Below are 25,054 nucleotides of genomic sequence, written 5' to 3' on the forward strand. Positions count from 1 at the left end.
TTTTTTTTTTTCCCTAGGGCTTTCAAGTGAGCCGTTAAGTTGCTTGTATGAGATGTTTGGATTTCTATGTGAAGGCATTTAACGCTATGAACTTTCCTCTTAGCACTGCTTTCATCGTGTCCCATGAGTTTGGGTATATTGTTCCTTCATTTTCATTGAATTCTAGGAAGCCTTTAATTTATTTCTTTTTTTCCCTCTGACCCAGCGTCATTGAGTAGAGAGTTGTTCTGTTTCCATCGGTGTGTATGCTTTTTGCTCTTTCTGTTATTGGAGTCCAGCTTTTTTTCCACGGTGTTCTGATAAGATACAGGGGATTATTTCAATCTTCTTGCACCTGTTCAGGTTTGCTTTGTGACTAAATTTACAGTCTATTTTGGAGAAGATTCCATGAGGTGCTGAGAAGAAGTTAAATTCTTTTGTGTTTGTGTGAAAAGTTCTATTAGTTCTGTTAGGTCCTCTTGACTCATGACATCTCTTAGTGTTATTGTTTCTTTGTTTAGTTTCTGGGTTTTGTTGTTTTTTGGTTTTGTTTTGTTTTGTTTTGATTTTGTTTTTTACCAGTCCCTTGATGAGAGTGGGGTGTAGAAGTCTTCCACTATTAATGTTTGGGAATCTGTGTGTGGTTTAAGTGTTACCAGTGTTTCTTTTACATATGTTGGTGCCCTTGAATTTGGGGCATAGATGTTCAGAATTGAGATGTATTCTTGGTAGAATTCTCCTTTGATGAGTATGAAGTGACCTTTCCATATCTTTTGATTAATTTTGGAAAGACTATTTCATTAGGTATTATTATGGCTACTATTGCTTGCTTCTTGGCTGCATTTGCTTGGAAATCATCTTCCAGCCTTTTATTCTCAGGTAATGTCTATCTTTATGACTGAGGTATGTTTCTTTCATTCAACAGATTTTTAGGTCTTATTTATACATCCATTTTGTGAGTCTGTGTCTTTTTAGTGGAGAGTTGAGTCCATTGATGTTGAGAGAGATTAATGACCAGTAACTGTTAGATCCTCTTATTTTGATGGTCATTGTGGTAGTGTGTTTATGTGCTTTGCTCCTTTAGTTTTGCTGTAGTGAGGTTATTTATTTCCTGTTTTTTCCTGGGTGTTGTTAGCTTTCTTGGGTTGTATTTTTACTTCTAGCATATTCTGTAAGGATGGATTTGTGGATAGGTACTGTTTGAATTTGTTTTTGTCATTGAATATCTTGTTTTCTCCATCTATGATATTTGAGAGTTTTGCTGGGTATAGTAGCCTGAGCTGACATCTGTGTTTTCTTTGGGTCTGCATGATATCTGCCCAGGCCCTTCCAGATTTCATAGTCTCTGTTAAGAAGTCATGTGTGGTTCCAATGGTTTTGCCATTATATGTTATTGGCCTTTTTCTCTTGCAGTTTTCAGTATTTTTCCTTAATTCTGTATACTTACTGTTTTGATTATTATGTGGAAGGAGGATTTTCTTTTCTGGTATAATCTATTAGGTGTTCTGTTATTCTCTTGTATGCTTATAGGCCTCTCCTTTAAATTGGAGAAATTTTCTTCTATGATTTTGCTGAAAATATTTTCTGGGCCTTGGAGACAGGACTCTTCTTTTTCCTCTATTTCTATTATTCTTGGGTTTCATCTTTTCATGTTGTCGTTGATTTCTTGGATGGTTTGTTTCAGGAAATTTTTAGATTTGACATTTTCTTTTACAGATACACTGACTACTCCCATTGTATCTTCCATACCTGAAATTCTTTCTTCCATCTCCTGTAGTCTGTTGGATATGCTTACCTCTGTAGTTCCTGTTTTCTTCCCTAAGTTTTCCCTCTCCATGATTTTCTCAGTTTCTGTTTTCTTTAATTTTTCTATTTCCATCTTCAGATCTTGAACCATTTTGTTGATTTCCTTCACCTGTCTGTATTGTCCTGCTTTTCCTTCAATTTCATCACCTGTTTATTAGGATTTCCTTTATTTCTTTCATTCATTTAATTATTTCTTCTCTAAAGGCCACAAATGTTTGGCTGTATCTTGTATTTCTTTATGATTTTATTTGTTTCCTCTGTTATCTTCTTTGTAAGCATAGATTTAAAGTCATCTTCTTGAATTTCACTTACGTTAAGCTATCCAGGGCTACTTGCCTCTGGATAACTGGGTTCTGGAAATCCCATATTGCCTTGGCTGTTGCTGATTTTGCTTTTACACTGGCCTCTGTCCGCTGTCTCAGTTGTTGGCTGTTAGTTTCTGGTGCCTGCTGGAGTCCTGGGGGAGGGGTAATCTTCTTGGTAGGAAGATAGTTGTTTCTGAATGATCCCTTCTCAGCTTTTTGGGTCTGGTCACCAAATGGCCAGTGCTTTTAGGGAATTGCCACAGTTCTCCTCAGGTGTATGGTTCTGTGGGCTAACTGGGCTTGTTGGGAGCCCATGTGCTCTCCTCTGACCAGGAGAAGTTCTGGAGATAGTTGCCCTTCCACTGGCTTTCTTGATCTGAATTTATTGAGCTGCTGCTCCTCATATACTGTATTTGCTTGACACAGTCCTCTTGAAGAACTAGAGAGCCTTGTAGTTTGGTCGGTTTAGCTAGGTTTAGTTGAGCTTTGGAGCAGGATCTGGAGCTGATCCTGTGGGTTCCAGGTGTTCTTATGTCTGAGGTTGGAGCTCTGTGCCCCAGTACCTGAGAGGTAATCAGTGGTCTGTAAAGGTAGCACACAGGTGTGTGGCTAGAGGCTAGAGCCCCCTAGCCTGAGAGAACCCAGGAACTTTTCTGGGGATTAGCTGAGTGCCCTGAGATCAGACTTGATGTTTCCCTTGCCATGGAGTTTTCTCCCAACAGGGAGACCCAGTCTGTGGTTTGGGGGTCCAAACTTCAGTCTGAGATGATGAGTAGAGATCACAGGTGCAGGCATTTAGCTCTGCACTGGCTACTGAGCACCTACTAGAGCTGGGGAACTTTTTACAGGGGGTTTGCTGGGTGACCTGAGGTCAGGAGGACCCAATTGCTTCCTTCACCATGGGGTTTACTTTCAACTGGAAAACCCAATCTCTGGTGTTTGGGGGCTCAAAGATAAATCTGGGACTGTGATCAGAGCACATAGTCAAGTGGCTCTGGGCTGGCAACCCAGTGCCTGAAGGGAACCCAGGAACTCTTCTGAGGTTTAGCTGGGTGATCTGAAATTGGACCAGATTACTTCCCACACCATGAGATTCCTTTCCATCTGTGGAACACAATCACTGTTGTTTTGAGACCCACACTTTGGTCTGTTGGTCACTGTGCTGTTACTTTTGCCCTGCTCATCAGACAAAGTGTGCTCTTTGCGCTGCCATCTTGTGTCTCCAGTTTTCAGTATTTTTATTGTTTTGTCTTCTCAAGCATCATAAGCATGAGATCATTGCCTCCCTGACAAGGATACAAACATGCTTCCTAATATTGAAAAATCACTGTATTGTATTTTTCCTAATTTTAAATTCCTTTATACCTTCGGCATTATAAGATTTTATGTAATTAGGTTCTGGATTACCTATTGAATTATAAAAGAAAGCTTAAAATATAACAATTTTTGAATTAAGTACAACTAAAAATTATTTAATTAGAACATGCAATTTATGACTTACTTTTGGTAAGTATTTAAATGGTCAGAACTACTGATTAAATAAAATCAAAATTCAATAAAAAATTCTTAATGTACAAATTAAAAATAATATATTACTAGTTAAAATTACAAATTCTACATCTAATTATTTTGTGAAAGACTTGTTGGGGCTTCCAAATTTGTTTCCAATTTTTTTTTTTGATTTGTAGTAGTCATCATTGTAGGTCACCATTTTTTGACATGTATATATATATTTTAGGAATGTTGTCCTCAAATTCATCATCATCATGTCATCCAACAACCCCAGATTATCCACTCTCCACATTGTCAACAGTCCTGGTCTAGTCATCAAATCCAATGCGCAGCAGAAAATGATTCAAATATTGGGCATGACATCTGCCATGGTGGGCCAAGCCAAGTACATGAACAGGTAAGATCAATCAGCTGAATACTTGTCAAATTAAATAAGTTCTTGAGCATGTCTTACAGCAATATTCTAGCACTCACATTAAAATTTCATCCAAATATTAAAGAATTATGCCAGTGGTATTTGTGTTTTTACAACATTTTAAAAACAATTATCTAAGACTCCTCTCAAAAGACAAAATCATTCAGGTTCATTAATTAAATATACAAAGTTATGACTTGATTCATGCATATTTAATTGGAACTGATAAGTGATCCTTAGAAATTAGCCCAACAGTTGTTTAGCATTACACATTTTCATGAGATAATATGCAAATGAACAATGAATTAGAAATGCTGTCATTTGAGATGATTGTTAATGATATCATTTCACAAGCTGGTAATTAGTTGCTGTATATATACTAAGTGGATCAAAGACCTCAACATAAAACCAGACACATTAAATCGGTTAGAAGAAAAAGTGGGGAACAGCCTAGAACTCATTGGTACAGGAGACAACTTCCTGAACAGAACACCAACAGCACAGGCTCTAAGAGCAACAATCAATAAATGGGACCTCATGAAACTGAAAAGCTTCTGAAAAGCAAAGGACACCATTATCAAAACAAAGAGACTGCCTACAGATTGGGAAAGAATCTTCACCAACCCTTTATCTGACAGAGCGCTAATATCCAGTATATATAAAGAACTAAACAAGCTGAAAAGCAGCAAACCAAGTAATCCAATTAAAAAATGGGGAACAGAGCTAAACAGAGAATTCTCTGTAGAGGAATATTGAATGGCAGAGAAACACTTAAAGAAATGCTAAATGGCATTAGCCATTAGGGAAATGCAAATCAAAATGACCCTGAGATTTCACCTTACACCCATCAGAATGGTCAAGATGAAAAACTCAAGGGACAGCGCATGCTGGAGAGGTTGTGGAGAACCCTTCTCCACTGCTGGTGGGAATGTAAACTTGTACAACCACTCTGGAAATCAATCTGGTGCTTTCTCAGACAACTAGAAATAGCACTTCCTCAAAATCCAGCCATACCACTCCTAGGCATATATCCAAAAGAGGCTCAAGTATACAATAAGGACATTTGCTCAACCATGTTTGTAGCAGCTTTATTTGTAATAGCCAGAAGCTGGAAACAGCCCAGATGCCCCTCAATTGAAGAATGGATGCAGAAACTGTGCTACATCTACACAATGGAATATTACTCAGCAATGAAAAATAAGGAAATCATGAAATTTGCAGGTAAGTTGTGGGACCTGGAAAGAATCATCCTGAGTGAGCTGTCCCAGAAGCAGAAAAACACACACGGTATATACTCACTCAATAGACATATAACATAGGATAAACCTACTAAAACCTGTACATCTAAAAAAACTAATCAAGAGAGAGAACCCTGACTAAAATGTTCAATCCCCATCCTGAAAAGCAAAGAGGATGGACATCAGAAGAAGAAAACACTAACAACCTACAAACCTGCCACAGAGGGCCTCTGAAAGGCCCTGCCCTGAAGACTATCAAAGCAGATGCTGAGACTTATGGCCAACAGTTGGGCAGAATGCATGGAATCTTATGTAAGAAGTGGGATAGTAAGATCTGGAGAAGACAGGAACCCCACAAGGAGAGCAACAGAACCAGAAAATTTGAACACAGGGGTCTTCCCAGAGACTCATACTGCAACCAAGTACCAGGCATGGAGATAACCTAGAACCCCTGCACAGATGTAGCCCATGGCAGTTTAGTGTCCAAGTGGGTTACATAGTAATGGGAAGAGGGACTGCCTCTGACATAATCTAAGCCTGCTCTTTGATCACCTCCCCCTGAGGGGGGGAGCAGCCTTACCAGGCCACAGAAGATGACAATGCAACTACTCCTGATGTGATCTGATAGACTAAGATCAGAAGGAAAGAGAGGAGGACCTTCCTTATCAGTGGACTTGGGGAGGGGCATGCGTGAAGAAGGGGGAGGGAGGGGCTTATGGGGGGATACAAAGTGAATAAAGTGTAATTAATAAAATAAAATAAAATTTAAAAAGAATATATTATACTAATTCAAGTCAGACTATAGTTATAATTTATTGTGTATTATAACAAAATAGAAACAAAAACTTAGTTGCTTAGGAGAAACCTCCCTGGATACAATCTTGAGTGACTAATTAATGTTGTAAAGTCTTTAGAGTCTTGTAAACATCCGCTGCACAAGTGAGAATAGTTTTCCTATGATTTTCTCCATTTTAACCATTATGGTTAAACACTAACCATAATGACTAAAATCATGGAGAATAAGAGAAGACAACCAGTCTTGATGAGACCTGATAAGCTAGGGTCAAATAGGAAGTATAGGGGAGGAAGACTTCACCTATCAGTGACTATAGGAGGGGCATAAGGGGAGAAGAGGGAGGAAGGGTGAGATTGGGAGGAGATGAGGGAGAGAGACACAGATGGGATACAAATTGAATAAATTATAATAAATGATAATAATAAAAAACTGCAAAAATAAATAAAATAAATTAAAAAGACTGCTTAGATCCTCTTCCTCATGGCCTGGCAAGGCTGCATTATCAGGGCCAAGTGATCAGAGAGCAGTTAGCTGAGTTCATAATAGAGGCTGCCCCTGATCCCCTCACTCAGAGATCCACATGGAGTGATGAGCCACATCTGAGCAGGGTCTTCAAGGTCCTCTCTGGAATACTACTCATCAATTAAAAACAAAGAAATCATGAAATGTGAGGCAAATGGTGAAAACTGCAAGAGATCATCCTGAATGAGGTAACCCAGAAACAGAAAGACATGCATGGTATACATTCACTAATAAGTGAATATTAGCCATATAATATAGGACAGCCATCTACAGACCTAAAAAGCTAAACACTAAGAGGACTCTAGGGATGATATTTAAATCTCATTCAGAATGGTAAACAGGATAAACATCAGAAGTGGTAGAAGAGGGGAAGCAGGATGGGAGTCTACTATTGTGGGTCCTCTGAAAGGGTTCACCCAAGGGGGATTGAAGCAGATGCTGAGACTCAGGGCCAAACTCAGGGAGTCATCTGGAGGAAAAGAGGGGAGAGATTAGAGGGACATGGAGGGGAGAAGAGCCCCACAAGGAGACCAACAATACTAAAAGATCTGAGCCCAGGGGGTCCTGCAGGGACTGATGCACCAATGGATAAAAACATTTTTGAGCAGAACAATGAATTCCACTATTGGTGAAGCAAAGAATCTTTAGGGAAATAGAGAAATGTTTATATAAGCATTTAAAGGTTTAATATAAAATGTTGTCTATATAGATCTATGTATACAACTAATTCATATGACATATCAACATACTATTAACATTACATGTTAACTCATCTACTTCATGACTTCATATAAAAGGATTTAAGCTGTTTAACAGACAACTTTTCCTTCTTCAGGGAAGCAACTCCATAAGGTATATAGCCAAGATAATTAACATTGTAGAGCATTTATCCAGACGTTTTTGAACATGTATTTATTTATTTACTTATACATTGAAGGAGGGCATACACATGCCACAGGACCACATGTAGAGGTCAGAGGACAAGTGTGAGAGCCCGTTCTTGCCTTCTACCATTGAATCCTGGGGATTGAATTCTGGCCATTGGGTTTGTAGGCAAGTGCCTTTACCCGCTGAAACATCTTAGTGGCCTTGATTGTTTCTGTTCCTTTTTGAAGAGTCATGCTGATTTTGAATTTCACACACCCAGATCATCTGTTTAGCCACCTTATTCAGCCCTTTTAAAATAAGAATCTGCATTCCTTTTACGGAAATCACAGTTAGATTTGCTAAGGAAAAACAGAGAATTCACATGAGTAGGAAGGATTCCAAAGAAGGACTATGGACAATTATATATTTCTATACAAAACTATATATCATATACTATGATATGTATCCAGCATTTATTTTTTGCTGATCCATAATACACAAACTAAATTTTGTACTACAGATGTAATTATGAGTGCCCATTCTTAGTTCCTTTGTGATATTTCCATTTATCTCATATGCTCAGAATTTTAGGGTACTCAGCAGAGAGACTGAAATGGAAATTTCAGTCAAACCGAAACTGTTTATCTCTTCATTCCATGTTCAATATTAAGATAGTGTAGAGTATGACCTAAGGTATTGCTCTCTGTGCAGTAAGTCTTTGGATGATAGACAATATAACCAACAGTATTAGAAAGATTAATAGCAGTGAAATGAAGCTAATAAAGTATGTCTACATTATGACAGTAGTCATAGTAATTTGTGTCAAAGAGTTTAAATCTCTCTTAGGTCTATAATTTTTTTCAGTTGGCCCTGAACTACTTTTTTCATGTCTGATTGGCTAGATATTAAATCCAAATAAAAAGTGAAGAATTAGACCAAAAATACATAAGGGACATTGAATTGAATAGTTTTTCTTTGTCTAACATTAATATACACCAATAAATAAAGTATCCTTTTATCAAACTGATAGTAATTCTTTTATCATCAACATATTTAAAAAAATTCACGTTTTGTTTACCCACAGTAAGCAGATAAGAAAGAAATTTTGTGGGCTGATATGTCACAACTGCTTGTAACTCCAACTCAAAGGATTTTATAGTCATTGGGCCTTCAAAGTTACACGCAGAACCCACCACACACACACACACACACACACACACACACACAATTATATAATTAATAAATTTGGTGATGGGGCAGGAGAGATGGCTCAGAGGGTAAGAATACTGGCTGTTCTTGCAAAGGTCGGAGTTCAATCCCTAGTAACCACTTAGTGGCTCACAACCATCTATTCTGAGATCTGGTGCCCTGTTCTGGCATGCAGACACACATGAAGGCTGTATAAAAATGGCTAAGATTAAAAACTCAAGGGATGATGCATACTGGAGAGGTTGTGGAGAAAGGGGAACCCTCCTCCATTGTTAGTAGGAATGTAAACTTGTACAACCACTTTGGAAATCAGTCTGGCACTTTCTCAGAAATTAGGAATAGTTCTACCTCAAGTTCCAGCTATACCACTCCTAGGAATATATCCAAAATATGCTCAAGTATACTACAAGCACATTTGCTCAACCATGTTCGTAGAAGCTTTGTTTGTAATAGCTAAAATCTGGAAACAACCCAAATGTCCCTCAACAGAGGAATGGATACAGAAATTGTGGTACATTTAAACAATGGAATCCTACTGAGCAATTACAAACAAGGAGATCATGAAATTTACAGGCAAATGGTGGGAACTGGAAAAGATCACCCTGAGTGAGGTAACCCAGAAGCAGAAAGACACATATAATATATACTCATTTATAAGTGGATATTAGCCATATAATATGGGATAAACATACTAAAATCTATGGTCCTAAAGAAGCTAAACAACAAGGAGGATCCTAGCAGAGAATCTTAATCCTCATTCAAAAAGGCAAACAGGATAGACATCAGAAGTAGGAGAAGACAAGGAACAGGACAGGAGTTTTCCACAGAGGACCTCTGCAAGACTCTTCCCACCAGTATATCGAAGGAGATACTGAGATACACAGTTAAACTTTGGGAAGAGTACAGGAATCCTTATGGAAGAAGAGGGAGATAGAAAGACCTGAAGGCGACAGGAACTCCTCCAGGAAAACAACAAAGCCAAAATACCTGGGCCCAGGGGAGCCTGCAGAGACCAATATGCCAACTAAGGACGATGCATGGACAGGACCTAGACCCCCTGTTAAAAGGAAGCCCATTGGGTGCTCAGTTTCTAAGTGGGTTCCCTAGTAAGGGGTACAGGGGCTATCTCCTACATGAACTCATTGGCTGGCTCTTTGATCACCTCCCCCTGTGGAGTGCAGCCTTGCCAGGCCACAGAGGAAAATGATGCAGCCAGCCTTGATGAGACCTGATAAGCTAGGGTCAGATAAAAGTGGAGAAGGTCCTCCCTTATCAGAGGACTATGGAAAGGGCATAGGAGGAGAAGAGGGAGGGTTGGAGGAACTGGGAGGAGACATGGGAGGGGCTGCAGTGGAGATACAAAGTATAATAAATAAATTGTGATAAATAAGTTGTAATAAATATGCAAATAAAATAAAACTTAAAACAATAAATCTTTCTATTTTTTTTAAAAGAAATCTGGTGATAATTGGAAACTAACAAACTTATTTATTTATTTATTCATTTATTTATTTTACTGTCTCATATAAACAACTATGTTCACGAATTTACTGATAACCTGCAGGACACTAAGGAAAAAAGGCCCTCTAAACACAGCTGTACCATTACACATATGAACTCACAGAGAATGTGACAGCATGCACAGGCCCTGCATAGGTCTATGTCAGATGGGATCCCAGCGCTGAGAGAAGACATGGACAGAAGCCCTCATCACTAACCCAGATGCTATTTCCAATTGATAGCCACTCCAATGGTGTCTTAGGGAGTCTCAAAGGTGCAGGCCCAGCAGTATATGGTCAACACAAAATGAACTCAGTGGCATCTTTGGAGGTTCTTTTTTTCATAAGTCTTTGACAGGACATTTCTTTTATTTCTTCCTCCTCCTCTTCCCCCTCCTCTTCTTTTTCTTCTGTTTTTAGGCGATTTCTATGCATTCAAACACAAACAGGTTCTCTCTACATGGATATCTCATGTTTTTTCTTTGCTTCTTTTTGTTCTGTTTGCTTTGTCCTATTCCAGTTAAGTTTTTAAAATTTTATTTATTTTAATTTATTATTAGTATTATTAAGATGCATGTTTGTTTCCTAAGGAGAGACAGACAGAAAGTATGTGGGTTCCAATGGGAGGGAAGTTGGAAGGAATCTCAGAAGAGCTGTGGAAAGGGTAACCTCGATCAAAATATAGTGTATAAAAAATTTGTTTTCAATAAAAGAAAGAAAAAAAACAATATTGCTCAAGCTTTTCATTCACTATATCACTTAGAATTGAACAAAATAAAATTTAAAATAACCCAATGTTGATTTTTTCCTTGCAACCAACCCCTCCCCTACTGAAAAATATACACATCTGATGCATAGACAATTCAGTGCCTTGATTCATGTGATGATATTAACAATTTTTTCATTCTTTAAAATTTCATATCAATATGCCTGTGAACTTACAAAAACAATATTGCTTATAATTGTACTTGATATTTGCTTCAGGTAATAATTCATAATGATGGCCCTGAGAAATTGGACCCTAAATATTTTGGAGAGTTACTTGCTGACCTAAGCCGCAAGAATACAGACCTATATCACTGCCTATTAGAGCATTTGGAGAGAATTGGAGGAAGGTACTACAAATGTATTTTTTTGTCTTTATGTTGCAGTTGTCAAATATTTTAATACAATTTTATAATTTAAAAATAGGCATTTAAAGATTTATATTTTGTTTGCTTTTTTGTTTTTTAATTTATTTTTTTATTTATTACAGTTTATTCACTTTGTATCCCAGTTGTAGCTCCCTTCCTCATCCCCTCCCAATCCTGCCCTCCCTCCCTCTTCTCCCATGCTCCTCTCTAAGTCCATTTATAGGGAAGGTTCTCCTCTCCTTCCATCCGATCCTAGCCAATCAAGTATCATCAGGACTGGCTGCATTGTCTTTCTCTATGGCCTGGTAAGGCTGCTCTGCCCTCAGGGGGAGGTGATCAAAGAGCAGGCCAATCAGTTCATGTCAGAGACAGTCCCTGTTCCCATTACTATGGAACCCACTTGGATACTGAACTGTCATAGGCTACCTCTGTGCAGGGGTTTTAAGTTTTCTCCATGAATATTCCTTTTTTGGAGCAGTGTGCTTCCATGAGTTTATGTACACTACATGTTTTTTTATGCCCACATAGTCCAGAGCGAGTTGGACATCCTGGAACTTGTGTTACGCACAGTTGTGGCTTGCTCAGCATCATTTTGGGAATGAAACATGCGTCACTATCAAAGAGCAGTATGTGGTCCTCATCAATGAGTCATTCCTCTAGCCCTTAAAATAGCCTTTTTAAAAGAGCATGCTTATGTTCATAGCAGAACACCAGTACTCTTAATGATGAAATATAATGATTATATGAGAAATCTGGCAAATGTTTAATTTCAAAAGTTAATCATGATGATTGTGGTAGCTTCACACCTGTGATCCCCGCCTCCAAGAGGCTAAGGCTAGAGGACCTCCTTAATTTTGAGGCCATCCTGGGCTACATATCTTATCTCGCCACGCCAGCTGGGGCTAAATAACAAGACTGTATCTCAAAAAGCTCAAAACTGAATAAATGAAGAAGAGTTAATGTGCATTAGAAAAATCATCAAAGATCTCATTACTTTAAGATCAGTTAATAATTATGAATATGTTCTTTTATAATGTATTTTGATAGCAAAAACTACTACTTGGGAGAGAAACTAAATAAAATGAATGGCATGTTAAAAGACAAAATATAACAAATACTGGTGCAGATGTAAGGAAGAAGAAAATTGAATATTATGGTAAATTACACTAGTCATTATACAAAAACTATAACCACCATGTGATCCAAATATCCAACTATTGGGTATATAGTCAAATAAAATCAAATTAATATGTGAAAGCCCCACCTTCGCTGCCATGTTCATGATAGTAAGGAATAGAAACAACCTGACAATCTACTAGCATAAATAGAATTAAATTTTGTCATTTTCAACAACATAACTAGACTCTATTCTGTAGAATAACACAGGCACATAAAGCAACTATCACATGACTAACTTTGAAGTCTTAAAAACAAATAATTTCATAGATAGTGAGAGGATGGTCATTGTCAAAAGTTCAATAAAGTAGAGGGTTCAAGGTGGAAGTGCCATTCAATGTATACTGAACTCTGGCTGGATAAGAACAAGTTCTAGTGTGCTATCACAGAGTGCCTACTACAGAAGGCCTCTGAAAGACTGTACTAATCTGGATATCGGAGCAGAAGCTGAGACTCATATCCAAATTTTGGGCAGAGTGCAGGGAATCTTATGAAAGAAGTTGGAGATGGTAAGACCTTAAGGGTACAGGAGCTCCACAAGGAGACCAACAGAGCTAAAAAAAAAAAAAAAAAAAAAAAAAAAAAAAAAAAAAACCTGGGCCCAGGGGGTCCTGTAGAGACTGATACCCCAACCAAGGACCATGAATGGATAGGGCCTAAAAACCCTGCTCAGATGTAGCCCATAGACTGAGTCTCCAAGTGGGTTCCTTAGGAAGGAGAGTAGAGGTTGTCTCTGGCATGAACTCAGTAACCAGCTTGACTCTCTTATCACCTCTCCCTGAGGGGAGCAGCCTTCCCAGGCCACAGAGGAAAACAATGCAGCCAGCCCTCATGAGAGGAATAGGCTAGGGTGAGATAGAAGTCTCTGAGTACCTCCCCTATCAGTGGTCTAGGGGAGGGGTATAGGGGAAAATGAAGGAGGGAGGGTGGGGTTGGGAGTAGATGAAGGAGGGGGCCACAGCTGGAATACAGAGTAAATAAATTGTAATAAATAATAAAGTGAATTGACTCCTTTGTAAAAAAAAGTTTTTATTCTGATAAAATGGAATGAAAACAAAATAAAGAGAAACTAAGTCAAAACTGAAAGTGAGAACTAAAGTTGTCTTTTTTATTGTTATTCTTACAGCAAACAAGATTTTGAGTCTCCAGATACAGTAAGTCTAAAAATCATTAAAATTAAATAGATTAGACTGGAAACACAGGATAGAAAAATAAAAAATGTTTATATCTTTGTAATGACTATAAAAATAATAATCACAAAGACTATTTTTATGACTGTCAGTAGGATTTAAGATATTGTTTAAAATGCATTTAAAATTTACCTGATTACAATACTGTTTTAGAAGATAGAAATCTCTATGATAGAAATAAATGTTTTCTAATATTCTTTAAAACCTAGTGTGTGATAGCAATTTGAAGTAAGAAAATCTTAAATATCAATTCCATTACATTTGCAATTTTATAAAACTATTTATTTTAATTAAATAAGTAATCACATAGTTTAATAACCTCTAACACATTAATTTTATCATGACATCTAGCATACTGCTATTCTATTTTCATTAAAGCAATTCTGTAAGTCCTAAATTGCCTAGGAAAAGCACCTATTTTAGTTTGTTGCTGTGGTAACATTATAATCTCTCAAAATTCACCGTAGCCTCAAGTAAATTTTCATTAAATTCTGTAATGCTTATAATTTTATTTCACTGTTTTCACAATTTAAAAAGTAAGCTTCTCAAGCACATCTACTATCCAATAAAATTAGTTTTGAAAGATATAGTGATGATATTTTCAGTGGAATATGAATTTTGTGTTATCGCTATTATCTCCCTCCTCATTATTTTCTTCTTTTATGAGTCATGCTATGGTTACATATCACAGCTTGGTCATGAATTTATGTAGCACATGCTAGTGTTGATCCTCTTGCTTTAGATGCTTGGATACTGATAGTACAGGCATGTACCGCTGCACCCAGAGAAGTAACCACTTTGGTTTTAAATGGCTATTCCTCCCAGACCCTTGGTTCTGGAGTTCAAAGCCATGCACTTCTAATGATAACACAAGTACTGTACCTTTGAGCCCTAGCCCTAAACTGAAAATTTAAAAACCTAAATAGAATGTTTGACTCTTTGCCCAAATCTTTTCTCTAACAATCTTTAGAATTCAGTATTATTCACTTGTCTATGTGCTATAAGTAAGTATTTAAAACTGAGAAATGGTAAAACTGCAAATGGTATTGTAGAAACTATTCTTTAAAGGTGACTTAGTCTTCCACTAACCTTCCAAAATATGCTCTTTTTACACAAAAGTCTAGGAAGTACTGCCTATAATATTAAAAATGTTAATGTTCTCAGTGAATAAATTCCATTTTCTTACAGTTGGAAGACATTGAGTCATTGATTCCTAAAGGACTATCAGAGTTTACAAAACAACAAATTCGTTATATTCTGCAGGTAATATGGGTTCAGTGTCCAGTTTTAACATGATAGTTATTGTTTTATCTCATTATATTTTATTTTGTGATTTTTGGTTGTTACCTCTTAGAAGCATGTTCTTTTCTAATGAGAGACAGAAAGGGAGTGGATCCAGAGGGGAGGAAGATGGGATGGAACTAGGAGGAATACAGGAAGGGGAAACTATAAACAGGTTGTGTTGTATGAGTATTAATTGCATGTTATATTCAATTAAAAAATTAAAAGTAGTAATACCACATTTCAGATCAAGTTATATTAATTAATTTAAAATTTATCCTAATAAATTTAATATGTGTTTTTAAAAGTAATCAGTACTAAGAAAGTACTACCTAACACGATCTTTATAAGAATAGGTAGTCTCAAATAAAAGCTATATGCTGCAGGAGTTAACAATATTATAATTAGATAAGATCACATTTTAGCTTAGTCAAACCACCAAGACTCAAATGTCTAGCATTCAGGAAACCATTCTAGAAATATTATTGCCTGCTGTGAATTGTTCTTGTTCATTCTTCCATGATTTAGTACAATCTGATTACAAATCTTTTCCTTCTCTTTCTCATGCTCATTTCATACTCTACTTCTCCTGTTCCAAGTACAGACAGTGAAAGATAGAAAGGCATCGCCTTACCTTCCAGTTTTGTATAAGGATAGAATCTATAGGAACCAGAAATTCTCCTGCAATAAAATAAAATCCACAAACCAAGATAGATGCCTAGGAAATATGAATGCAAGTAATATACATTAAAAAAATTGAACAAAAATAAATGATAAACAGGATACAAGAAGAAAAAGGAACCCTTATATATGGTTTATGGGAAAGCAAAGTCATGCAGATACTATAGAAATCACTATGGATGTTCCTCAAAAAACTAAAAGTAAAACTACTGTCTTAATTAAAGTTTCTATTACTGTGATAAAGGTTTATTTCACTTCACACTTCCAGATAACAGTCCATCAGCATGGGAAGTCAGGGTAGGAACTCAAGTAGAAGCCATGGAGGAATGCTGCTATTGGAGTACTCCCATAGCCTACTTAATCTGCTTTCTTATACAGCTCAGGATCACCATCCCAAGGATGCAACTGTCCACAGAGATATGGGCCCTCCCACATCAATCATTAAGCAGGACAATATCCCACAGACATTCCTTGTTCTTTGTTCTGCTTATTTAGGAAATAAATGGCATTTTAGAATTCTACTTTGATTTGTTATTATTGTTTGGGGGTTCATTTGTTTTAGTGGTTTCTTTAGCTATCAAATTTTATACCCATTAGTTGATCGTGTGTGTGGACTTGCGTGCATTTTAAAAGTTTCAGAGCTGTAGAAAGCTTTGAGGTTTTTATGTCTCTTTCCATGTATATTATTCTGAAACATTTTCTTCTCCAATCATAAATAACATATTAGTATCATGAATTCTGTTTAAGCTATCAAACATAAATAAGGAAGTTCAACACAATTACAAGCTGTCATATTTACCCATATGATTTTTTCCTTTTATTGTCCAATTGATTTGGAATTTTATTCTATTTTGAGAAATTACTTTAGCTAGTCTAAGGGTAGGTCTAATAGTGATTTGTTGTTTCCATTTTCCTAAGCTTGAAAAAATAAAATGATTTGTTTTCTTCATTTGAGAAGGAACTCAATTCATTTCATATAAAATTTATAGTTGGCTATAAGTCTCAGCCTCGGCTTCGATACATTGATCAGTAGAGTCTTTCAGAGGCCCTCTGTGGTAAGCTCATGTCCTGTTCCCTGTTTTCTCCTACTTCATGAACTCTGTGGCTGGCTCTCTGATCACCTTCCCCTGGGGGCATGCAGCTTTGCCAGGCCACAGAAGAAAACAATGCAGCCAGTCCTGACAAGACCTGATAGGCTAGGGTCAGAGGGAAGTAGAGGAGGTCCTCCCCTATCAGTGGACTAGGGGAGGGGCATAGGGGGAGAAGAAGGAAGGACAGGGGCTGGATTGGGAAGGGCTGAGGGAGGGCGATATAGTTAGGATACAAAGTGAATAAATTGTAAGAAATAATAATAATTAAAAAAATTTTAGTTGACATTTCTTTTCTTTGAACATTTGAAAAATATTGTGTCAGTTTTTCTTATCTCCATGATTTCTAAAAGAAATCTATTGTTTTAGCTGGTTTTCCTAGTAACTAAGGTTTCTCTTGAAACTTTCAAATTTTTTTTGTCTTTTAATAAGTTTGTTTTTATTTTTCAAAGAATAGATTTCTTCGAATATATTCTGTTTGGAATATATATTCTTCTCTCGTTTTTTTCTGTGGATTTCTTTCACTTTCTACCTGACTATTAGATATGCATAAAGGATTCTTGTATCAACTTCATTTTTGTAATTATCTTTTACTCTTTGCTTATATTATGAACTTTCCTTTGTATGTTTACAGTTACTTTTTCTGTCTTTCTCTTCTTTTTTTTTTTTTTTTATAATCCATTCCCTAAGGATCCTCTTATTGCTGCTTTCTTGCTTTTTGAGATTGTTGCAAATTTTTTATTTGGTTATTCTTTTTATTACCTATTTCTTAGCTAAGACTCAGTTACTTATTGGAGAGTAATCTCTTTTTAAGTCCATTCTTATTTTCCTTATTAGGTTTTAATTTTCCAATTTTTGATTAATGAAAAAAGTGTCATGATGAAATTTTCACATGTACCTGCCATTGTACTTTGCACATATTCATCTATCTATTACTTTTGTCCTTGATCTGTCCTTGATCCTCTCTCTGGTGAACCTTCCTACATTCCCAAAAATAATTTCTACTTTTATACACTATACACACACACACACACACACACACACACACCCTCTCTACATATTAAAGAACATATGTGCTAATTGTGTTTCTTATTATCCCGTTTTGTTTTTCCTATTAGTTTCGTTCTTCCTATTAGTCTCTTTCCTCCCCTCTGCTATATGTATATTTATTCATATACATATACTAAATTCCAGAGGAAAGAGATAAAGTTTATCTAAGTTTGTCTTATTTTGCTTGAAGGATTTGCCATTTTAACCACTGCTCGAAATAGCAGTTTTATTCTTCTTTCTGACTAAATAAAAGTCATTTATACAAAGTAAATTTTTTATCCATTCACTTATTGATTCCTTAACACAGCTGTTGCTAACATGCTACACAACCAATGTGGGAATGCAGGCATCTGTTATATCCATAATAATCTTAGATGGCAATAATTAGCTTTTCTATAATTTGAAATTTATTGGTCCATGATTTTCTAGATTATATGTGGTTTTGTTGTTGATGTTATTTATAGAGCTGATATTTTTTTAATACCATTGCTTCTGTAGGTTAAGTGGAAGCATTCTCTTGCAGCTTTTAATATTGTGAGAACTACAGCTGTGTGTGTTTGCGTGTATGTGTGTCAGGTTTTTCTAGAACTGATAATAAGATATAACTAATAGTCTCATTTTTAGCCAAGCATTCCTGGCTTAATTTTTGGGAAAGTCTGTAACTTCCCCTTTCCCAGTGTCTGTAATTTCTTGCTACAGCATTTTATGGTTGCTTAAAAGCTTTTGTTGGGCAATTCTAACACCTTATAAACTTGACACTTCTTTTTTCGTCTTTCAGTGGTTAGTAACTCTAGATGGAAACCTGAGCATTTTGTTACTTTGTTATAAAACTCTGTGCCTCATTCAGATATTTTGTTTTAGAAAAATACCTCCTGCAGTAAACAATCAGAGAAAGTGGGACAGTTTATATTACTGCCGATTGGAAGTGAATGTTCTCCTAATCAGCCTGTCTACATATGATAGAATGAAAGGCTTTATGGTATCCACAGATAAAACAGAGCTTGGGGTATCACTTTTGTGCTGTTAGGATGAAAGTCTCATCTGTCAACTCTGTATACCCAACATGAACCTAATAAATATCTTTTTACACCCTGATAATGGCAGAAGTCTGGGCTCATTTCTCATCTTCTTATCTATAGATGAGATAAGAGTGACAGTTTCTCCAAAACAACTGGATGTGGTGTTTGGTTTGAGTCCAGTTTTTATTGTCTTAAGTTTTTCTACATTGTTATTATTTTCCTTTCATGGGTATTAGCTGAGAGACAAAGTTTTTCATCATCCTGAGCCTTTCATTATGTTTTGTGTATAACTGTCCATGATTTTGAGTCATACTTAGTAAGAACATCAGAAAAAAAGTAACTCTCTTCCATCTGAAGCTGAAGTTTTCTTTTAAAACATTTTTATTAAACAAAAGTTTATTAGTTTCATTTTTATTCATATACCTCTAGGATCCTGTATCTATTTTGACTCAATGCCTATAGTTCCTACCATGATGTTTGGTAAAAGACCCAAGGATTGTCTAATCCATTTCCTTTTCACATGCATATGGGTGTTCAGGTCAGAATTTTAAGTAATAATATTTACATATAAATGGCAAACAGATTAGTTTTATATTCTGGTTTTTATTATTCATTCATCCAATAAATACCCAGATGGAAAAAAAAAAAGTTTATTAGTATATGGTGAGCATGTTATGTTAGAAACGCTGACAAAAGCATAGAGCTTTCCATGTATTTTCACAATTTCAAAATTTATTGATTAATAATATATTCACATGCTATATCAGTATGTTGGCTGAACAATTATTCATTTTACTGATATTATAGCCATTGGAAATGACAAGTTCTTTAATCAAATGTTAGCAACTAACATGAACTCTCTCATATTATGCATTTCACATTATATGATGACATATAGGATATTGAGTTGCTAAGAAATCACTAGTCTATGAGATTCAAAGAATTCTTTCTAAAGTGCAACGAAATCCACTGGGGGGAGATAGGTAAGATATTAAGGAACTCTGTTCTTAAGGAGTTTTGCAAGACAAAATTCTCTCCAAAGTATATATGGGTCAAGGGATATTCATGTTCTAGGGTAGTCCATCAGAGGCCATTCCAACTAATATCAATTCCAGGGAAGCATAACAGGAAGATAGCATTATTATGAACTGTAGTTCTGGGGACATGTCTGAAAGTTTTCACTTGTTGGTAGCATGATTCATGTGCCCCATGATCTGATGATGTCAATAAGCCTGCACATGTTAGTGTTAATAGTTTTTCCTACTTTTATATGAATGTTGCATCATTCATTTGTCTGCTGTGTATGAGAAACTTTTTTTTTTTTTTTGCAAGTGTCTGATAATTTGTATTTGGGAATGAAAGTCCTGGAAGGTAAATGCGAATATTTAGGCAGGTTTGTTTCATACAATCAATTTATAAAGACATTCTTATGTTCAAATAAAAATTTATAGTGAATGAATCTTGTGAAACAAAAAAAAAATCATTACAGGGTGTCTAAAAGATCAGTGTCTTAGGGTGTGTGATTTTTTTTTTTTTTTTAACACCGGACAACCAATTGGCGTCCTCTGTCCTCTTCCCTGGGATAGATCACCTTTCCTGTTCCCAGATTTTCTTTTTTTTTTTTTTTTTTTTTAGATGGTAAACTTTTTATTAGGAGACATACATTAAAAGTTGCCCAAATGTCTTTAAGGAAGTGGGATATAGAACAATCAATATTCCCTCAGCCAACTATAAGAAGGAAAAAATTATTTCTATGAAAGAACCATTAACTGTTACAGAACAACACTGATAAAGATAAAAATTTTACAGCCGTAATAATGCGTGTGCTTTTTTTTTTTTGTGTTCCAAGAAGACTTTATTTTTTTTATTATTATTATTTTCTTTTTAGTTACATTTTGTTAACTCTGTGTCCCAGCTGTATCCCGCTCCCTCATTCCCTCCCCAACCCCACACTCCCTCCCTGGTCTCCTCCCTGCCCCTTTCCAAGTCCACTGATAGGGGAGGACCTCCTCCCCTTTCATCTGACCCTGTTTTATCAGGTATCTTCAGGGCTGGCTGCAAAGTCCTCCTCTGTGGCCTAACAGACTGCTCCTCCCCTGGGGTGGGGGTCAAACAGCCTGCCCTTGAGATCCTATTAGAAATAGTCCGTGTTCCCCTTACTTTGGAAAACTACTTGGTTACTGAGCTACCACAGGCCACATCCGAGCAGAAGTTCTAGGTTATATCCATAGATGGTCCTTGGTTGAGTGTCAGTCTCAGAAAAGACCCTGTGCCCAGATATGTTTGGTCCTTGTAAAGCTCCTATCCTTTCCACATCATACTAACTTCCCTTCTTTCATATGATTCCCTGCACTCTGCCGAGGGTTTGGTTATGAGTCTTAGTGTCTGCTTTGAAACACTGCTAGGTAGAGTCTTTCAGATGCCTTTTGTGGTAGACTCCTGTCATAAGTTCAATGCACATCCCATTTGTCTTTCTAAATGAGGATTAATCACCTTCGCCTGTGTCCACTTTCTTGATTATCTTCTTTAGGTGTGTAGATTTCATTATGTTTATCATATCTTGTAGGTCTATATAAGCGAGTATATACCAAGTTTTGTCTTTCTCCTTCTGGGATACTTCACTCAGAATGATCTTTTCTAGATCCCACCACTTGCCTGCAAATTTCATGATTTCCTCCTTTTTGATTGCTGAGTAGTATTCCATTGTGTAAAAATACCACAATTTCTGTATCCATTCCTCCGTTGATGGACATCTGGGTTGTTTCCAAGTTCTGGCTATTACAAATAAAGCTGCTACGAACATGGTTGAACAAATGTCCTTGTTGTGTACTTGAGCAAATTTTGGGTATATACCTAGGAGTGGTATAGCTGGGTTTTGAGGTAGCACTACTCCTAGTTGTCTGAGAAAGCGCCAGATTGACTTCCAAAGTGGTTGAACCAGTTTACATTCCCACCAGCAATGGAGGAGGGTTCCCTTTTCTCCACAACCTCTCCAGCATGTGCTATCACTTGAGTTTTTCATCTTGGCCATTCTGATGGGTGTAAGGTGAAATCTCAGGGTCGTTTTGATTTGCATTTCCCTAATGGCTAATGAGGTTGAGCATTTCTTTAAGTGTTTCTCTGCCATTCGATGTTCCTCTTTCGAGAATTCTCTGTTTAGCTCTGTTCCCCATTTTTTAAGTGGATTACTTGGTTTGTTGCTTTTCTGCTTCTTTAGTTCTTTATATATACTGGATATTAGCCCTCTGTCAGATAAAGGGTTGGTGAAGATTCTTTCCCAATCTGTAGGCTGTCTATTTGTTTTGATGACAGTGTCTTTTGCTTTACAGAAGCTTTTCAGTTTCATAGGTTCCATTTATTGATTGTTGCTCTTAGAGCCTGTGCTGTTGGTGTTCTGTTCAGGAAGTTGTCTCCTGTGCCAATGAGTTCTAGGCTGTTTCCCACTTTTTTTTCCAACTGATTTAGAGTATCTGGTTTTATGATGAGGTCCTTGATCCACTTGGACTTTAGTTTTGTGCAGGGTGATAAATATGGATCTATTTTCATTTTTCTGCATGTAGACATCCAGTTGGTCCAGCACCATTTGTTGAAGATGCTTTCTTTTTTCCATTGAATGAATTTGGCTTCTTTGTCAAATATTGAGTATTCATAGGTGTGTGGGTTTATTTCTGGGTCTTCTATGCGATTCCATTGATCCTCCTTTCTGTTTCTATGCCAATACCATGCAGTTTTTATTACTGTTGCCCTGTAGTACAGCTTGAGATCAGGAATGGAGATACCTTCAGATGATCTGTTGTTGTACAGGATCGTTATGGAGATTCTGGGTGTTTTGTTTCTCCATATGAAGCTGAGAATCTTTTTTTCAAGGTCTGTAAAGAATTGAGTTGGTATTTTGATGGGAATTGCATTGAATCTGTAGATTGCTTTTGGCAGGATGGCCATTTTCACAATGTTAATCCTACCAATCCATGAGCACGGGAAATCTTTCCATCTTCTGAGATCTTCTTCAATTTCTTTCTTCAAAGACTTGAAGTTTTTCTCAAACAGGTCTTTCACTTGCTTGGTTAGAGTCACACCAAGGTACTTTATGTTATTAGTGGCTATTGTGAAGGGTGTTGTTTCCCTAATTTATTTCTCAGCCTTTTTGTCTTTGGTATACAAGAGGGCTTCTGATTTTTTTGAGTTGATTTTGTATCCTGCCACTTTGCTGAAGGTGTTAATCAGCTGAAGAAGTTCTCTGGTTGAATCTTTGGGGTCGCTCATGTATACTATCATATCATCTGCAAATAGTGACACTTTGACCTCTTCCTTTCCGATTTGTATCCCCTTGATCTCCTTTAGTTGTCTTATTGCTCTGGCTAGGACTTCAAGTACAATGTTAAAGAGATATGGAGAGAGTGGGCAGCCTTGTCTTGTCCCTGATTTCAGTGGGATTGATTTAAGTTTCTCTCCATTGAGTTTGATGTTGGCTATAGGCTTGCTGTATATTGCCTTTACTATCTTTAGGTATGTGCCTTGTATCCCTGATCTCTCCAAGACTTTAAACATAAATGGGTGTTGGACTTTGTCAAATGCTTTTTCAGCATCTAAGGAGATGATCATGTGGTTTTTCTCCTTCATTTTGTTTATGTGGTGGATTACATTGATGGATTTCCGTATGTTGAACCACCCTTGCATTCCTGGGATGAAGCCTACTTGGTCATGGTGGATGATATCTTTGATGTGTTCTTGGATTCGGTTTGCAAGTATTTTATTGAGTATTTTTGCATCAATGTTCATAAGAGAAATAGGTCTGAAGTTCTCTTTTTTTGTTGGATCTTTGTGTGGTTTAGGTATCAAAGTGACTATGGCTTCATAGAATGAGTTTGGTAGTGTTCCTTCTATTTCTATTTTGTGGAATAGTTTGAGGAGAATTGGTGTTAGTACTTCTTTGAAGGTCTTGTAGAATTCTGCGCTGAAGCCATCTGGTCCAGGGCTTTTTTGGAGGGGAGACTGTTAATGACTGCTTCAATTTCCTTGGGAGATATAGGGCTATTCAGTCTTTCTACCTGATCTTGACTTAATTTTGGTAGATGGAATCTGTCAAGAAAGTTATCCATTTCATTTAGATTTTCAAATTTTGTGGCATATAGGCTTTTGTAGTATGACCTAATAATCGTTTGGATTTCCTCAGTGTCTGTAGTTATGTCCCCATTTTCCTTTCTGATTTTGCTGATTTGTATGGTTTCTCTCTGCTTTTTAGTTAGTTTGGCTAAGGGTTTGTCTATCTTGTTGATTTTCTCAAAGAACCAGCTTTTTGTTTCATTGATTCTTTGGATAATTTTATTTGTTTCTAATTGATTGATTTCAGCCCTGAGTTTGATTATTTCCAGCCGTCTGCTCCTCTTGGGTGTATCTGCTTCTTTTTTTTTCTAGGTTTTTCAGTTGGGCCATTAAGTTGTTTGTATGTGATGTTATGGATTTCTTCTTGTAGGCACTTAGTGCTATAAATTTTCCTCTGAGCACTGCTTTCAATGTGTCCCATAAATTTGGGTATGTTGTGCCTTCATTTTCATTGAATTCTAGAAAGTCTTTAATTTCTTTCTTTATTTCTTCCTTGACCCAGCTGTCATTGAGTAGCAAGTTGTTCAGTTTCCATGTGTGTGTCTGCTTTTTGTTGTTTCTCTTGTTGTTGATGTCCAGCTTTAGTCCATGGTGGTCAGATAGTATACAAGGGATTATTTCAATCCTTTTGTATCTGTTGAGGCTTGCTTTGTGACCAACTATATGGTCTATTTTGGAGAAGGTTCCATGTGGTGCTGAAAAGAAGGTGTACTCTTTTGAGTTTGGGTGAAAAGATCTGTAGACGTCTATTAGGTCCATTTGATTTAGGGATTCTGTGAGTGCTTTTATTTCCCTATTTGGTGTCTGTCTGGTTGATCTGTCCCTTGACGAGAGTGGGGTGTTGAAGTCTCCCACTATTAAGGTATTAGGGTCAATGTATGATTTAAGCTTTAATATTGTTTCATTTACGAATGTAGGTGCTCTTGTATTTGGGGCATAGATATTCCAATTTGTGATGTCCTCTTGTTGGATTTTTCCTTTGATGAGAATATAGTGGCCCTCCTTATCCTTTTTGATTAACTTCGGATGAAAGTCTATTTTATTAGATATTAGGATGGCTACTCCAGCTTGTTTTCTGGAACCATTTGCTTGAAAAACATTTTTCCAGCCCTTTACTCTGAGGTAGTGTTTATCTTTGTTGCATAGGTGTGTTTCTTGGATGCAACAGAATGTTGGGTCTTGTTT

The 25,054-nt window shown here is 36.7% G+C and overlaps 1 protein-coding gene across 1 annotated transcript in view; it reads left to right on the top strand.

Moving 5' to 3' along the window:
* Positions 1–25,054, top strand: part of Pof1b (POF1B actin binding protein) — a 79,883-nt gene that overhangs the window by 33,241 nt on the left and 21,588 nt on the right. The window contains exons 5-8 of the mRNA XM_055598252.1: positions 3,829–3,999; positions 11,133–11,263; positions 13,584–13,611; positions 14,836–14,910. Coding sequence (XP_055454227.1) covers positions 3,829–3,999; positions 11,133–11,263; positions 13,584–13,611; positions 14,836–14,910 — 405 coding nt within the window. The remainder of the gene's footprint in view (positions 1–3,828; positions 4,000–11,132; positions 11,264–13,583; positions 13,612–14,835; positions 14,911–25,054) is intronic.

The sequence above is a fragment of the Psammomys obesus genome, unplaced genomic scaffold (assembly GCF_907164565.1).
Source record: "Psammomys obesus unplaced genomic scaffold, mPsaObe1.curated_primary_1811, whole genome shotgun sequence".
Lineage (NCBI taxonomy): Eukaryota > Metazoa > Chordata > Mammalia > Rodentia > Muridae > Psammomys > Psammomys obesus.